General features: G+C 37.2%; 1 protein-coding gene across 1 annotated transcript; it reads left to right on the forward strand.

Moving 5' to 3' along the window:
* Positions 1 to 17,422: 17,422 nt before the first annotated feature.
* On the forward strand, positions 17,423 to 18,640 carry LOC138899146 (uncharacterized). Its single transcript, XM_070185268.1, has 2 exons — positions 17,423 to 17,678; positions 17,946 to 18,640. Exons 1-2 carry the CDS (start codon positions 17,423 to 17,425, stop codon positions 18,638 to 18,640), a joined length of 951 nt encoding a protein of 316 aa, XP_070041369.1.
* The last annotated feature ends 258 nt before the right edge of the window (positions 18,641 to 18,898 follow it).

Consider the following 18,898-nt stretch of genomic DNA (forward strand, 5'->3'; position numbering starts at 1 on the left):
CACAATATCTCATTTCCTTATACCACCGCGGGAGCCTTCACAATTTATTTAAAGAAAGCATTTTTTTTTTCTGAAATAGCATCCCGCGTTTTAGCCACCCTTATCACACCGCATGACTTCTAGTAGTCACCCCTACTAGCCACGCGTATCAAGCCACCCTTATCTCACCACATGCGTTTCAACACCCAGACCTTATACCACCGCATGCGTATTAATATCACAATTTGCACCTCAAGTGCCCAATATTTCAAATTTTCACCAAAAAAATCAACAACAATATTTTTCAATAATAAAGAGCTCACGGCTCATGCCAGAATAATCCAAAAAAAAAATCTTACGAAAATATTCAAGAATAAATAATTCAGGAAAATAATATTTCAAATTTTTAATACGTTGCTTCAATATCAAATTTAAAAATGTCAGATACTTCATATTAATAATATTTAATTTAAAGAAAATTAACCTTCAAATAATGCACAGTATAAAAGAAACCAAGTTTCAATTAAACAGGTAAAATAATTAGCAGAAAAAAGGTAAACAAATCTAAAATATATATCACAGATCAATAATGAAGAATATAACAAGGTAAATAATTTAATAATTGCACAACAATGATCTACACAATTTAAAAATATAATCTTTCACATTTAGCCCGTGTACACACTCGTCACCTCGTTTACATGACTTTCAACACATTTCAATAATCACATTAATATCAATTCTAGGGGATATTTCCTCCACACAAGGTTATACAAGTCACTTACCTCGACTTGCTCCAATTTAATCAAGTATTATGCTTTTTCCTTGATTTTTTCAACTCCAATCGACTCGTATCTAGTCATAATAAATTTGATACAGTCAACAAAAATTATAGTAATCAATTTCATAAGAAAATATTACATTTTTCCATAAAATTCGAAATTAGCTCAAAAATGGCCCGTGGGGCCCATGTCTCAAAATCTGGCGAAAGTTACGAAATATGAACGCCCATTCAACCACGAATCTAACCATACCAAAATGACTAAATTCCAATGACGATTAGACCCTCAAATCCACAAATCTATCCAAGAGGGTTTTCAAAATTTTCCAACTTAAATAACCAATTAAATGTTAAAAACAGTGATGGATTCGGGTAATCTAACCAAGATTGAGTTAAGAAAACTTACCCCAATGTTTTTCCTTGAAGATATATAAAATATTGACTCTGCTCAAGCTCCAAGTTGTTAAAAATGGCGAATGGGACGAAACCCCCATGTTTTTTTTATAACTTACGGATCTGTTCAGGCTGACCTTGATCGTGGAGTCCGATCCTGGACCTCGATCATAGGAGTCCAATCATGGGGAGTCTGATCATGAGGAGTCCGATCATGGGGAGTCTGATCATGGCCCTCGACCCTGGGGCTCGATCACAGCCATCGATCCTGGCTATCGATCATGGCTTCGATCCTTATGGCCTTTGATCACTGGCCTTGGTCATAACCCTCGATCCTGGGCCTTCGATCATGGATCTCGAGCCTGCCTTCGATCCTCGCCTCGATTTCTGGGGGCTCGATTGCACAGCAGAAGAGAATTTGCAACAGCTGTTTAAGTCCCATTTTTTATCCGTTAACCATCTGAAACTCACCCGAGGCCCTCGGGACCTCAACCCAATACACCAACAAGTCCTAAAACATCATACAAACTTATTTGAAACCTCAAATTATATCAAACAACGCTAAAATCATGAATCACACAAAGATTCAAGCCTAATGAACTTTGAAACTTTCAATTTCTACAAACAACACCGGAACCTATCAAATCAAGTCTGATTCACCTCAAATTTTGCACGCAAGTCATAAATGACATAACAGAGCTATGAAAATTTTCAGAATTGAATTTCAACCCCGATATCAAAAAGTCAACCCCTCGGTCAAACTTCCCAAAAATTCAACTTTTAGCATTTCAAGCCTAATTCCACTACGGACTTCCAAATAAAATTCTGATTACGCTCCTAAGTCCAAAATTACCATACGGAGCTATTGGAATCATCAAAATTCTAGTTCGGGGTCATTTGCATATAATTCGACATCCGATCACTATTTGAACTTAAACTTTAAATGTTTCGTCAAAATTTCATATCTCGGGCTAGGGACTTCGGAATTTGATTCCGGGCATACGCCCAAGTTCCAAATCATGATGCGGACCTACCGGAACTGTCAAAACATTGATCTGAGTCTGTTCGCTCAAAATGTTGACCAAAGTCAGCTCAGTTGAGTTTTAAAGCTCTAATTCATATTTTAATCCATTTTTCACATAAAGACTTTCCGAATAATTATACGGACTACACACGCAAGTCGAGGAATGATAAAATAGTACTTTTCGAGGTCTTAGAATAAAGAATTAATAATTAAATTTAAAGATGACATTTTGGGTCATCACAATAGAACTCCAAAAGGCAATTGATTATTTAAAGAAGGAATTCGAGATGAAATATCTCAGAAAGACAAAATTATATCTCGATTTGCAAATTGAACATTTGGAAAATGGGATTTTTGTTCATCAATCTACCTACATTGAAAAGGTATTGAAATGACTTTACATGAATGGAGCATATCCATTAAGTACTCTGATAGTTGTTCGATCACTTGATGTGAATAAAGATCTGTTCTGACCTCAAGTAAAGAATAAAGAGCTACTTGGTCCTGAAGTACCATATCTTAGTGCAATTGGTGCACTAATGTATCTTTCTAATATAACAAGGCCTGACATAACTTTGTCAGTTATGTTTTAGCAAGATATAGCTCTTCTCCTACAAGGAGAAATTGGAATGGAATCAAACATATATTGCGGTATCTAAAAGGGACTACCGATATGGGCTTATTTTATGGCAATAACTGCAGTCCCGATCTTTTTGGTTATGCCGATGCTGGGTATTTATCTGACCCACACAAAGCTCGATCTCAAACATGCTATGTATTTATATGTGGAGGCACTGCCATATCTTGGCGATCGACTAAGTAATAAAGCGTGGCTACTTCATCTAATCATGCTGAGATAATTGCTATTCATGAAGCAAGTCGAGAATGTGTGCAGTTGAGGTCTATAATACATCTTATTCGAGACAAATGTGGTTTGAAGTGTGACAAATCACTCACGATTTTGTATGAAGACAATGCAACATGCATATCCCAATTGAAGGGAGGATTCATAAAAGGAGATAGGACAAAGCACATTTCACCAAAGTTATTTTTCACACATGACCTTCGAAAGAATGGTGATATCAATGTGCAACAGATTCGTTCAAGTGATAATATGGTTGATTTGTTCACCAAATCTATACCGACGTCAACCTTCAAGTAGCTAGTGTACAAGATCAGGATGTGAAGGGTCAAAGATGTGAATTGATGCACTTATCATGGGGAGTTAATACGCGTTGTACACTTTTTTCCTTACAAGGTTTTGTCCCACTGGGTTTTCCTTGCAAGGTTTTTAACGAGGCAACTAAAAGGCGTATTTCTAAATATGTGTACTCTTTTTCCTTTACTGAAACTTTTACCCACTGAATTTTATTTTAGTTAAGGTTTTAACGAGGCACATTATTTATTGAATAGACATTCAAGAGGGAGTGTTATGAATAGAATTGTACTTAGAGTGAATATTTATCTTTTAGAGAGTTTGTTACTTTGTGGCTACGTCATTTTCCCCTATAAATAGAGGAGTCTTACCCCATTGTAATCCATCTCAAAATCAATAGAATTCTCTCTCTCTTTCTTTGCAATATTCTTCTTTTATTTATTGTTTTATTTCAAAGTAATATTTATACTGTTAGCTCACCTCATCAAAGATGACTAGACGTTGTGGGAGTGTTTTCAAAATTTTAAATAGTTATGTGATTTTTTATTTTACAAGTGTCCTATCTATTTCTAAGTGGCTTTTTGCATAAAGCCTTAAAGCCAAGTGTTGAAGGGCTTTGACAAGTGGCTATGCAAATCTACTATGTGTCTTCATGCATGGAAGACTAGGTACACTTGTTAATACTAAAGCCAAGTGGACGAATATATTTGGACAAGTGTTAAAGGACTCTCCACACTTGTCATACATGCAACCTCCCTAATTGCCTATAAATAGGTTGTGGATTAGCCATCATACTCACTCAATTCTCAACCGAGAATTCATCTTGCTTCTTCCTTCTTCGTAATTAGCTAATCATTACTTTCTTCCTACAATCACTACCCATTATTATTATTATTATTATTATTATTATTATTATTATTATTATTATTATTATTATTATTATTATTATTATTATTATTCATTCTTCTCTCCAATCTTTTGAATATGTTGGATTTAATATTAAATTTTGCCGATTCATGTATCCTCTAAATAAATGGAAGTAGACTTGTTTAATCCTAGGGGAATATTTCACATTGCTGAAATAGTTTCTTAGGACAGTGGCCAGCACGACTCAAGTAAATCCATGTATCTATATCTGAATCACAAATAATTATTGCAGTATTATCCTTATTTCCCGTGTTATTTTCTTACAATCTAAGAAACTATGGCAAGTGGTACTACTATGAAAATTTTTGATGATGATGCCAACTTTGGTGTTGTCTCTGCTACTGTTGTTCCAATTGTTCTACCAGATATTCATGGTGCTACAAATCCGTTATTGCATTTACAACTTGAGCAGACACTGATGTCAAATACAGGTATGTAAATAGACATGGTTACATATCCAATTCTAATATTAAAACCTTCAAGAAAAATGAATCTCAATGCAAGAAAAGAGTTGGGATAAATGACAATCTCGCTAAGTCAAAATTAAATTTGACTAAAGTGGATAATATAATTATTGCGGTCATTTCCTAAATAAACAATGTGGCCAATGTGAAAAATTGGGTGATAGACTCTGATGCTACTAGGCACATTTATGCGGACAAAAATGAATTTTTGTCTTATACCCAAATTGAGAAAGGAGAAGAAACTACTTATCTTGGTGACTCAAAAACAACTCGCGTTCTTGGGAAAGGAAAAATTCTTCTCAAACTCACATCTATTGAGTAATGTATTGCATGTTCTTAATATTCAAACCAGTTTGGTTTCAGTAGGATTATTATGAAAAGTTGGAGTGAAGGTTTCTTTCGAGAATGATAAGGTCATATTGACCAAAAATGATATTTTTGTAGGCAATGGATATTATAACCATGATTTATTTATGCTTAATATTTCTGATACTAGCAATGAAAATGCATCTTCTTCTGCTTATATGGTTGATTCTATTTCTTTATGGCATACTAGACTAGGACATGTTAATGTCGCGTATATAAAGAAAATACAGTCAATAGGATTAATATTTGGTTTAAACTCAAATAATATTGACAAGTGTGAAATATCTGTTGAAGCTAAAAGTACTAGAAAGACTTGTTTTTCTATGAATAGAGAAACTGAATTATTATTATTAATTCACACTGATTTAGGCGATTTAAAACAAACCATGACTAGAGGTGGTAAAAGATATTATGTAACTTTTATTGATGATTTTTCTAGATATACTAAGTTGTATTTGCTTAGAAATAAAGATGATACTTTTAATACTTTTATTTTTTATAAAACTGAGGTTGAAAATCAACTTAGTAGAAAAATCAAGGGAATTAGATCTGATAGAGGTGGAGAATATTTATCTTTGAATGAGTTTTGTGAAAAAGAAGGAATAATTCATGAAGTAACTCTGCCTCATTCACCTGAGTCAAATGGAGTAGTTGAAAGAAAAAATAGAATATTGAAAGAGATGATGAACTCTATGTTAGTTAGTTCTAATGCTCCTGATAATTTGTGGGGTGAAGCTATATTATCTGCATGTCACTTAAAAAATAGAATACCACATAGAAGAACTGGTAAAACTGTAATGACCCAACCGGTCATGTTGACTTTTAGAACCATGTTCCCCTAAATAAAACTCCATGTATCTGTTTTTATTAATTTATGACTTGCGGGGATAGTTGCTTCGGGTTTTGGAAGTGTTCGGGTTGAAATAGGAACACTTGGTTTCTTAAGTTGGCCTTAGAATGCTAAGTTTGACTTCGGTCAATATTTTGAGAAAACGACCCCGGAATCGAGATTTGACGGTTTCAATAGCTCCGTATGGTGATTTTGGACTTAGGAGCGTGTTCAGAATTTCATTTGGAAGTTCGTAGTTAAAATGGGCTTGAAATGGCTAAAACAGGAATTTAAGTTTGGAAGTTTGACCGGGAAGTTGACTTTTTAATATCGAGGTCAGAATCCAATTCTAAAATTTTCATAGCTCTGTTATGTCATTTATGACTTGTATGAAAAATTATAGGTCAATCGGACTTGATTTGATAGGTTTCGGTACCGAATGTAGAAGTTGAAAATCTTAAGTTTCATTAAGCTTGAATTGGACGATGATTCGTAGTTTTAGCATTGTTTGGTGCGATTTGAGGGTTCAACTAAGTTCGTATGATGTTTTGGGACTTTTTGGTATAATTGGTTGAGGTCCCGAGGGGCACGGGGGAGTTTCAGACGGCTAACGGGTCATTGTTGGCTTTTGGGAGATTGCTGATAGCTGCTGGAATTTTCTTCAAATTTCCTTATACGCGATCGCGTAAGTCTATCTGCAATCGCGTAGGGTAATTTGGGCAGAGGTGAATTTGTTCTACGTGATCTCGTGAATGGGGTTGCGATTGCGTAGGCTTAACTGGGCAGCAGAAAAATTTGTTCTATGTGATCGCGTGGGCAAGTCCGCGATTACATAGGTTGGGCCAGTCTGTGCATCGCGATCGCGTGGCGTTATTTGTGATCGAGTAGGGGAAACTGGGGAGGAACTGGGCCACGCGCTTAATGCTTCGAGATCGCGTGAGGAGGTTCGCAATCGCGTAGGTTTACGGAGTCAGTGCTTCGCGATCGCGTGAGACTTTCTGTGATCGCGTAGAGTTAATTTTGGGCAGTGTTGGAATTGTTCTTCGCGATCGCGAGAGGAAGTTCGCGATCGCGTAGAAGAAATCACTAGGCAAACAGTTTAAGTTCTGAAAATGAGATTTCGTCCCATTTTCCATTTTTAACGATTTGGAGCTCGAATTTAGGCGATGTTTGGGAGATTTTCAGAGAAAACAACGGAGTAAGTGTTCTTAACTCAAAATTGGTTAAATTACCTGAATCCATCACTATTTTTATCATTTAATTGGTGAATTAAGTTGGAAAAGTTTTAAAAACCTCTTGGATAGATTTGAGGATTTGAGGGCCGAATTGTTATCGAAATTTAGTGATTTTGGTATGGGTAGACTCGTAGTTGAGTGGGCGTTCATATTTCGTAACTTTTGCCGGATTCCGAGACGTGGGCCCCACGGACGATTTTTGAATTAATTTCGGATTTTCATTGAAAAATATAGTATTTTCTTATAGAATTGATTCCTATAAATTTTAGTGATTGTATCGAATTAATTTGGCTAGATTCGAGCTAGACACAATTGGATAATCGTGGAAAAGGCCTTCTAGTGTATTAAATTGGAGCAAATTGAGGTAAGTCTCTTGTCTAATCTTGTGAGGGGGAAATTACCCTATAGGTAATTAAAGTAATAATTGTTGCTAATTGTGGGGGTTACGTACGCACGAGGTGACGAGAGTACATGCGTAGCTACTATTAATGCTAAAGTCCGGGTAGTTTAGGACTCAAGCATGAATTACTTGTGTACATTGTATTCTTTATTTAATTAATATTATTTGACACACACACACACACACACACACACACACACACATATATATATATATATATATATTGTGAATTGTTAGATAAAAATATTAAAGGATGGAAATCTCATATACTTAATTTTCTGTTTAAATTAATTAATTGTTAAGAGAAATTGTTCTTCCTCCAGAATTTATCTTATAATAAATATACTCTCCTTCCGGAGGTACATAAGAAAATGTCCTCCTTTCTTGTGGAGCGGGCCGAACGCCTCGGCAAGATAGATGCATCTATGGATCGCGCTGCACGTCCCTCAGCAGCGACATGACACTCTGGATCGGGTCGTACGACCTCGGCAAAAAATCGTGCTTAATAATAATAATTACACGATATTTGGATAGTATATTGCAGCTTGTGAAGCTAATTGATAAATTGAAAATCTTTGAAATTTAAAAAATTAATTATATCTGCTTGTTAAGAAATTATTGTTATCCCTGTAAATGAGGCTAGTTAATAGTTTGGAAATTGTTACATTTAAAGGAATTTAATTTTTTTCTATTGGTTAAATAAATTATTGTTAACTCTATGAATCATGTTGATTTAGATATTCTAGTATTATTTCAATTATTATTATTGACCCATAGTGAGCGTCAAAGTCGATCATCTCGTCTCTACCACTTCAAAATTAGACTTGATACTTACTGGGTACACGTTGTTTACGTACTCATGCTACACTTGCTGCACTTTTTATGCAGGATCTGAGGCAGGTACTAGTGGAGGACCTATCATTGCACATCCACATTATCCAGAGACGTAGTGGTGAGCTGCCTTTCTGAACCGTTCTGCAGCTACCGGCGCCTCTTCTTGCATTTTTATTCTGTCTATTTTTATTTCAGACAATATTTGGAGTTTTGTATAATCTACTAGATGCTCATACACTTGTGACACCAAGTCTTGGCACACACATTGGTAGAATTGGGAGTTGATTATTTATCTTGGATTTAAATTAATCGGTATCTTTTATATTTTCTTTAATATTGCTAGTAAAATAATAAAAATTACTTAGAAAATTATTCTGAAAATAATTAATGTATATTTAAATTACTAGTTGGCTTACCTAGCTGTAGTGTTTGGAGTCATCACGACCTATAGGTGAAATTGGGTCGTGACAAAAACTTTGTATGAATTGTGGAAGGGTTTTACAATACTTAAAAGTGTGGGGGTACCTTGCTAAAGTTCTTTTGCCCGAACCTAAAAAGAGAAAAATAGGTTCTAAAACTGCTAATTGCATGCTTATTGTATATGCTGAACATAGTACTGCATATAGATTTCTTATTTTAAAAAGTAATGTGCTTGATTGCAATACTATAGTTGAGACGAAGAATGCAGAGTTCTTTGGACATATTTTTCCACTGTCTGATAAAATTTCTCATGCACCTGTCGAAAGAAATAATGAGACTACCTCTAAAGAGGAACTGAGAAGGAGCAAAAGGCCTAGGAAATAATATTTTTTTTTATGGAAATAATTTTCAAACTTTTATTGTCGATAACGAACCATCAAATTATTTTGAAGCTACATCTTCTTCAGAAGCTAATTATTGGAAAGAGGCAATAAAAGTTGAAATCGATTCTATTTTGAAAAATAAAACATGAATTTTAACAGATTTAACTCCTAGTGCAAAGCCTATTGGTTGTAAATAGATTTTCAAAAAGATATTTAATCCTGATGGATCTTTAGATAAATATAAAGCTCGGTTAGTAGCAAAAGAATTTTCTCAAAAATAAAATATAGATTATTTTGATACATTTGCACCAGTGACTAGAATTTCTTCTATTCGAGTTTTAATTGCCTTAGCTTCAATCCACAAGCTTTTTATCCATCAAATAGATGTTAAAACAACTTTTTAAATGGTGATTTAGAAGAAGAGATTTATGTGGTTCAACCTGAAGGCTGTGTCAATCCTGGACAAGAAAATAAAATTTTTAAATTAATTAAATCTCTTTATGGACTTAAACAAGCTCCTAAGCAGTGGTATGGGATATTTGAACAAGTCTTACTGAGAGATAGTTTTTCTTCAATTGAGGTGGATAAATGTGTTTATACTAAAGTGGTAGACAATGATTATGTGATAATATGTCTATATGTTGATGACATACTTATATTTGGTACAAGTTTAAATTTTGTACAAAGTACGAAATTATTTTTGTCTACTAATTTTGATATGAAAGATCTGGGTGAAGTAAATACAATATTGGGAATTAAAGTTATAAGGAGTGAAGATGCATAATATTGTCACAAGAACATAATGTTGAGATACTTCTTAAGAAGTTTGAATATTTTAATATCACACATGTGAGCACTCATTTTGATGCTAACTCTCAATTGAAAAAGAATAATGGTGACCCTGTTGCTTAGTCTAAATATGCTTAGATTATTTGGAGTTTAATGCATTTAATGAATTTTACAAGGCTTGATATAGCCTATGTTGTGTGTAGACTGAGTAGATATACTCGTAATCCCAACAACGAGCATTGGTTTACATTTGCTTGACCAATAAAATATTTGAGAGGAACCATGACTTATGGTATCTTATATAGTAGATTTCCTTCTATTTTGGAAGGGTACAGTGATGCAAACTGGATCTCTGATTCTGATGAGACAAAATTTACTAGTGGTTATGTATTCACCCTTGGTGGTGGTGCAATACTGTGAAAATCAGCTAAACAGACGATTATTGCTAGATCGACTATGGAATCAGAGTTTGTGGCTTTGATGGCTAAGAAACTTCTTAGCTAATATTCCTTTAATCAAGGACATATGGCCTCTTATGTTTATGCATTGTGATTGTCAAGCGTCAATAGCCATTGCAAAGAATAAATCTTATAATTGTAAAAGGTGACACATAAAATTAAGACATGATGTCATAAAATAGCTGTTGAGAGATGGAATAATTTCCATTGGCTATGTGAAATCAGAAATAAATCTGGCCGATCCTCTGACTAAACCTATGGGAACAAAATTAATTCTTCAAACCTCAAGAGAGATGGGGTTAAGGCCGACATGTTGTCAATAGATATGGTAACCCAACCTATGTGATTGGAGATCCCATGAAGTAGGTTCATATGGGTAATAATAAGTCAATATTGACACTGAAGCACTACAAGAGAGTGCTTGACTGCTACTAATTGAGTGGTTGAGTTATAACTCTTAATGGATTCATATTCTTTATGGATGGTATATTTAAATGCAGTATACACTTGATGAATTCACCTATATAGGAGTGGAGTGGGCCGCTCCTATGAGATTTTGGCCTAGTCTCTAGAGCTCTCATGAATAACCAGGCGCACGCGCATGGCCTAGTGGTACAAAACCGCGTTGAACAGCAAAATTGTGAGGGTCAAAATGTGATTGATAAAATCTCTGACTTACAATAAGAATTATTGGTTCATAAAAATATTATATTTCACCAGTAATTCTGTGAGTTAATCTTTATTGGTGTAAGTTTAGTTCATAGTCCTGAAGACACCAAACCCATTACATTTGGACCATGCAAATCCAACAAGTCAATTCTTCCATTCCTTTATCTTTCTCCTATAAATTTTGAAAATATGTGGGGATTGTGGGAGTATTTTCAAAATTTTAAACAACCATGTGTCTTTTTATTTTACAAGTGTCCTATCTATTTTCAAGTGGCTTCTTGCATGAAGCCTTAAAGCCAAGTGTTGAAGGGCTTTGACAAGTGGCTATGTAAATATACTATGTGTCTTCATGCATGGAAAACTAGGTATACTTGTTAATATTAAAGCCAAGTGGACTAATATATTTGGACAAGTGTTAAAAGACTCTCGACACTTGTCATACATGCAACCTCTCTAATTACCAATAAATAGGTTGTGGATTAGCCATCATACTCACTCAATTCTCATTTGAGAATTCATCTTGCTTCTTCCTTCTTTATAATTAGCTAATCATTACTTTATTCCTACAATCATTACCTATTATTATTAATTCTTCTCTCCAATTTTCTGAACCTGTTGTATTTAATATTAAATTTTGTTGATGCATGTATCCTCTAAATAAATAGAAGTATGCTTGTTTAATCCTGGAAAAATATTTCACATTGCTAAAATAATTTTTTAGGACAATGCCCAGCACGACTCAAGCCAATCCGTGTATCTATATCCGAATAACAAATAATTATTGCAGTATTATCCTTATTTACGGAAAAACATTTCCCTACAGACGTAACTGTAGAATTAGTAGCCTAAATATTTTTCGGACACGCTCCTATGTTCAAAATTATCATACGGAGCTATTGACATCATCAAAATTCTATTTCGGAGTCGTTTATTCAAAAGTCGACTCTCCGATCAACTCTTTCCATTTAAGCTTCTAAATAAGGATTGTTCTTTTAATTTAATTTTGAATATTCAGTAAATCAAACTCGACCACACCCGCGGGTCATAATACATATTGCGAAGCTGCTCTAGACCTTAAGTCACTGAACGGGGCGTTAATTCTTAAAATGACAAGTCGGGTCATTACATTCTCCACCTCTTAAACAAACGTCCATCCTCGAACATGCTAAAAATTATTCTGAGGTTACCAAATTGATGATTTTTATTTTTACACATATACGCGCGGTTGATACCACGTTACCGCATTTGAGATAAGCCCGACAACACCATCTTATTTGAGATTATTTTTTTTATCCATACTTGTAAACTTTAAGACCAATTTCTTACACTCCAAACATCTTCTAAAGGCCTGATTTTTAAAACAACGCACGGTATTAGTCTCAACTGGCTATAGCCACTCGTGCCTACACACACATCAACTTTTTGATAGTGTTGAAGTACTTTGAAATTATTCCGGGGTGCTACATTCTCCCCCGCTTATGATTTATTCGCCCTCATACACATAACATAATTTTTCTCTTCTTTCTCACATCTCAATCCCCAAATTTTTATTAACTCACAAATTTTTCAGAAATTTTGGCAGAGCCTCCCCTGTAAATGGGTCAATCCACCTGCCAGAGTAACACCAAAATAACTTCTAATAACACATCCACAACCCAAAAAAGCACCACAATGTATATATGAATAACACTAATCTCAGCATTACATGCACCGCATTATCATAATGATATCAGGATATGAAGCACATCATTATGTATGCCCATCACCACATCTATGGTATTAAAATCTATTCATAATTAATTACAGCATCATCAATTAATCTCATATTAACCAACACCTCGTTTCGAATTTTCACAACACCGAGAACAAAATGTGAGGCATGAAGACCTCATAACTATTTACTCGATTTAATGATTCACATTTAATGCCGCCTGGGCACTTATCTCCTAGGCTAAAACTCAATGTTTACAACACGAAAATGGCTGAATATGCACATAAAATATACAAGAATTATCAAATAAGCCTTACAGGCATGACTCCCTATTAATATTATTATACAAATTAAATTTCACACAGGGAGAATTTTAAACTCATAAATATTTCACCACAAGGACCTCGTCCTTATATAACTTCCACCGTGGCTTGCAGCCCGGTTTAAATATTTCACATCATATAAAAATGCGAGGATCTCGTCCTCAACTCCGAATCACAAGTAATTTGCACATTGTGCCAACTAAAATTTCAATTTCCTTTCTTTCTTCTTTTCAGTATATTTCATAAACAGTTTTCACAACACATAATGAACGGTAACGACCCGGCCGGTCGTTTTGAGTATTATAATATTGTTTCCCTATTTACTGCTTAATTTATATTTTATAATTATTTTATGACTTACCGGGTTAGTTGGTTCGGGTCCGGAAGAAATTCGGAATGAAATGAGACACTTAGTCTCATAATTAAAAATTTAAGTTAGAAAAGTTGACCGGATGTGGACCTATGTGTAAAAGACCTCGGATATGAAATTTTATGATTCTAATAGCTCCGTATGGTTATTTTAGGCTTAGGAGTGTGTCCGAAAAGTTTTTTGGAGGTCCATAGAGGAATTAGGCTTGAAATGCAGAAAGTTGAAATTTTGGAAAGTTTCACCGGGGGTTGACTTTTTGATATCGGGGTCGAAATCTGATTCTGAAAATTTAAATAGGTCTATTACGTCATTTATGACTTGTGTGCAAATTTTGAGGTCAATCGGACGTGATTTGATAGGTTTCGGCATTGTTTGTAGAAATGAAAAGTTTCAAAGTTCATTAGGCTTGAATCTATGTGTGATTCCTGTTTTTAGTGTTATTGGATGTGATTTGAAGACTCGACTAAGTTCGTATGATGTTTTAGGACTTGTTTGTGTATTTAGTTGAGGTCCTGAGGGCCTTGGGTGAGTTTCGAATAGTTAACAGATCAAAAATTAAACTACAACAGCTGCTGCAATTTCCTTCTACTTGAAATTCCTTCTGCCAAAAATCGAGCCTAGATTCGAGCGCAGAATCGAGAGCCATGATCGAATGCAGGGTTGAGGACCAGGATCGAACCCAAGATCGAGCCCAGAGTCGAGGGCCACGATCGAAGGCAGGGCCGAGGACCAAGATTGAAGCCACGATCAAGCCTAGGGTCGAGGGCCACGATCGAAGGCAGGGTCGAGGACCAGGATCGAAGCCATGATCGAAGGCCAGGGTCAAGGGCCAGAATCGAGACCTAGGATCGAGGCCCAAGATCGAGGACCCCGATCGAAGGCCAAGATCGAGGCAGGACCGAGGCTGTCTGAGCAGAATTATAAAGCATAGGACTTCGTCCCATTCGCTAGTTTTGGCAAATTGAAGCTTGAGAAGAGGCGATTTTTGATAGATTTTCAAGGAAAACTTAAGGTAAGTCCCTTGTGATCATTTCTACTCCATAATATTGAATTATCATCAAATAATCTGACTAGATTACATGTTTTTGAGGTGTAAATCAGAGATTTGAACTTAGAAATTTGGAAATAAGATTTGTAGATTTGAGGGTCGAGTTGAAGTCAGATTTTGGTAAAATTGGTATGGGTAGACTCATGGTTGAATGGGCTTTTGGATTTTATAACTTTTGTCGGGTTCCGAGACGTGGACACCACAGGTGATTTTTGAGCTAAATTTTGAATTTTTATGGAAAATTAGTATTTTCTTATGGAATTAATTTCAATAAATTTTATTGACTGAAATGAATTATTTGTGACTAGATTCGAGGCCTTCGGAGACCAATTCTCGTGGCAAGGGCATAGCGAAATAAAGAATTACGCGGTTTGAGGTAAGTAACAATTTTAAATCTGGTCCTGAGGGTATGAAACCCCGGACTTTTGTATCATGTGATTACTTTGGAGGTGACACATATGCTAGGTGACGGGCGTGTGGGCATGCACCGAGACGATTATGACTTGGTCCGTCCCGTAAAACTATAAAGTTGAATAACTTGTTGTTAGCTATATGCTGTCTATGTGTTGTGGAAATTTGACTGTAAGACATGTTAGAAACCATTGTTAGGCTATATGTTGGTACTTTTGGGACCCACAGAGGTCGAGTACATGCTGAATTATCTACTAAATTATTGTTTGGTAATCAGTCATAGTTTACTTGTTTATTTTATCTCAGTCTCTATTGTTCATTATTGATGCATCATATCATTGTTGTTTGGGCTTATTTCATGATTATTGAGAGCCCGAGAGACTGGAGAGATTTATGACTGAGTGAGGTCGAGGGCCTGATTGTGAGATATTGATACTATAGCACGTGAGTTGGCCGTGCGGATCCAGATATTGATACTATAGCATGTGAGATGTTCGTGCAGCATGTGAGTTGGTCGTGCGGATCCAAATATTGATACTATAGCACGTGAGTTGTCCGTGCAGCACGTGAGTTGGCCGTGTGGATCCACATATTGATACTATGGCACGTGAGTTATCTGTGCAGCACGTGAGTTGGCAGTGCTGATTATAACGCTTGGGTTGTAGGAGCCCCTCCGGAGTTTGTACACCCCCAGTGAGCGCGTGTACCCATTGTGTGTGAGTGCTGAGGGCTGAGAGCCGAGTGGTTGAGCTGTTGTAACGAGTTGAGTGACTGTTGCCCTTAGAGGCTGTACTTGCTTTTCATTTGTTGTTGCATTTATTTGTTATCTGTCATTGTTGTCAAATTCTCTGAAAGATTCTATATCTGGATTACATGAACATGAACTGTATAAAATTGATTTGACTTAAACTGCTGGATTTGAAAGCATGTCTATTCTTTGCTAGAATTACTGAAAGTGAACTATAATTGTGTAGCTCGTCACTATTTTTAGTTCTTTATTTATTATTGTTACTTAATGAGTTGGTTGTACTCATACTACACCCTGCATTTCGTGTTCAAATCCAGGTGTTCCCGGATATAGCGGGTGTTGATTCTTTCGCGCAGTTGATTTTCCGGAGATTCTGAGGTAGTTGTCGTGTTTCGCAGACCTTGTCTCTCCTTCTCTATCTCCTTGTTCACTGTATTTGGTCTCAGACTATCATAGACCGTATTTTCCAGACTTGTAATCATATTAGATGCTCAGGTACTTAGTGACACAAGGTTTTGGGAGTGTTGTATCGGAATTTGCTAGACTTTTGGTATTATATTATACATTATGTTTTCAAACTTAAAGGAAATAGTGGGTTATTAATGTTGTCGGCTTGCCTAGTACTGAGATAGGCTCCATCACGACAGGTTAGGATTCTTTCTTGTATTCTGTCGTGCGAATTTGTCGATTCCGAAAACTAAATTTCTGTTATTCTATTCTCTCACAGATGGTGAGGACACGTACTACCGGATCAAACGGTCAGCCACTAGTGCCACCAGTTAGGGCTGCGAGAGGCCGGGGTCGTGGCAGAGGCCGGGACCGAGGTAGAGGTCGAGGTGTAGCTCGTACCACTGTTGGATCAGCACCTATAGTACCAGCAGTTGCTCCAGCTCAGGAGCAGATTCCAGATATAGCTGAGCCGACAAGATCGGCTCAGGCACCAGCTGTGCCCATCGAGATTCCAGGCCTTCAGGAGACTTTGGCCTAGATATTGGCAGCTTTCACTGGTTTGACTCAGGTGGTTTCGGCTCAGGTCGCACCTGCCACTTCTCAGGCCGGGGGAGGTACTCATACCCCTGTTGCTCGTACTCTAGAACAGGTAGTACAGGGACTTTAGATACCGGGGCACTAGCAGCCCAGCCGGCTGCAGCTGCACAGGCCCAAGTAGTTCCTGTTATGGCAGATGATGAGCAGAGGAGACTTGAGAGATTTGAGAGGCTTCGACCTCCATCTTTTAGCATTACGGAGTCAGAGGATTCTCAGGGTTTTCTAGATAGGTGTCAGTGGATGATTCGGACATCAGGTATTTTGGACACCAGTGGGGTCTCGTTCACTACTTTTTAGTTTTCTGGGGCTGCCTTCAGATGGTGGGAGGCTTTTGAGAGGCGCAGACCAGTTGGCACAGTACCATTTACATGGCAGGAATTCTCCGTTCTCTTTTTGGAGAAGTTCGTGCCGTAGCCTCACAGAGAGGAGTTGCGCAGACAGTTTGAGCAGTTATGTCAGGATGGCATGTCTATGATGTAGTATGAGATGAAATTTTCTGATTTGGCTCGTCATGCAATCTGGTTGGTTCCCATTTATAGGGAGAGGATTAGGAGGTTTATTAATGGCCTCACATATCAGTTGCGGTTACTTATGACTAGGGAGAGGGTGTCTGGTGCTACTTTTGATGAGGTAGTTGAAATTGCTCGGTAGATATAAATGGTTTGTAGCCAGGAACGTGGAGAGAGGGAGGCTAACAAGCCTCGTGGTCCAGGTGATTACAGCGGTGTTCCTTTAGGGGGTCAGTTTTACCGTGGTAGGGGTCGTTCTTACAGACACGCTCAGACGGGTCGTCCAGCTCATCGTGGCTCATTAGCTAGCCATAGTTCTTACAGTGCTCACTCAGGCCAGTCTACATTCAATGCACTACCAACGCAGAGTTCTTATCATGCCTCGCCCGCTCAGGCTTCTACAGGTAATTCCTCGGGATATCAGGAGCAACAATTCCGTCAGAGGAGGGATTGTTTCGAGTGCGGGGAATTTGGTCATTTCAAGAGAGAGTGTCCTAGGCTGTTGAGTGGGGCTCTATAGCAGAGTCCTCGACTGACGGCACCAGCACCAGCAGTTTCATCACCCGCCCAGCCAGCTCGGGGTGGGGGTCAGGAAGCTAGGGGTCGCCCAAGAGGGGGAGGCCGATCAAGTGGCAGTCAGGCCTGGTTCTATGCTTTTCCTGCCATGCCAGATGTTGTTGCTTCAGATGTAGTGATCACAGGTATTGTTTCAGTGTGCCACAAGGAGGCTTCTATATTATTTGACCCTGGTTCCACTTATTCATATGTATCATCGTATTTTGCTTATTATCCGGATATGCCCTGTGAGTCCTTAGTTTTACCCGTTTGTGTATCTACACCGGTGGGCGATATTATTACTGTGAACCGTGTGCATCGGTCATGTGTGGTATCTATTGGGGAATTGGAGACTGTGGTTGATCTCTTATTACTCGATATGGTCGATTTCAATGTAATCCTGGATATGTATTGGTTATCTCCATGCCATGCTATTCTGAACTGTCATGCAAAAATCGTGACGTTAAAGATGTCGGGGTTGCCGAAAGTTGAATGGAGGGGTTCTCTAGAGTTTGTTCCTAGCGGGGTAATTTCTTATTTGAAGGCCCAATGTATGGTTGGAAAGAGATATTTGTCATATCTGGCCTTTGTGAGAGATATTGATGTAGATACTCCTATAATTGATTCAGTACCGGTCGTGCGAGACTTTCCGGATGTATTTCCTGCAGACCTACCGGGTATGTTACCCGACAGGGATATTGATTTCGGTATTGACGTGGTGCAGGGCACTCATCCCACTTCTATTCCTTTGTATCGTATGGCATCAGCTGAGTTAAAAGAATTGAAAGAGCAACTTCAGAAACTCCTTTAAAAAGGGTTTATTAGGCCTAGTGTGTCACCTTGGGGTGCACCAGTTCTGTTTGTGAAGAAGAAAGATGGTACTATGTGGATGTGCATTGATTATAGGCAGTTGAACAAGGTTACAATCAAGAATAAATATCCTTTGTCGCATATTGATGACTTATTTGACCAGCTTCAGGGAGGGAGGGTGTTCTCCAAAATTGATTTGAGATCGGGGTATCATCAGTTGAAAATTCAGGATTCGGATATTCTAAAGATGGCATTCAGA

Source organism: Nicotiana tomentosiformis, chromosome 9, assembly GCF_000390325.3.
Source record: "Nicotiana tomentosiformis chromosome 9, ASM39032v3, whole genome shotgun sequence".
NCBI classification, from domain to species: Eukaryota; Viridiplantae; Streptophyta; class Magnoliopsida; order Solanales; family Solanaceae; genus Nicotiana; species Nicotiana tomentosiformis.

Excerpts from the sequence above, each read along its gene's own strand:
- LOC138899146 (XM_070185268.1), top strand. The coding sequence starts at position 17,423 with ATGGTTTGTAGCCAGGAACGTGGAGAGAGGGAGGCTAACAAGCCTCGT. Across the intron at positions 17,679-17,945 it reads GCCCGCTCAGGCTTCTACAG|ATGTTGTTGCTTCAGATGTA; the intron begins GTAATTCCTCGG and ends CTGCCATGCCAG.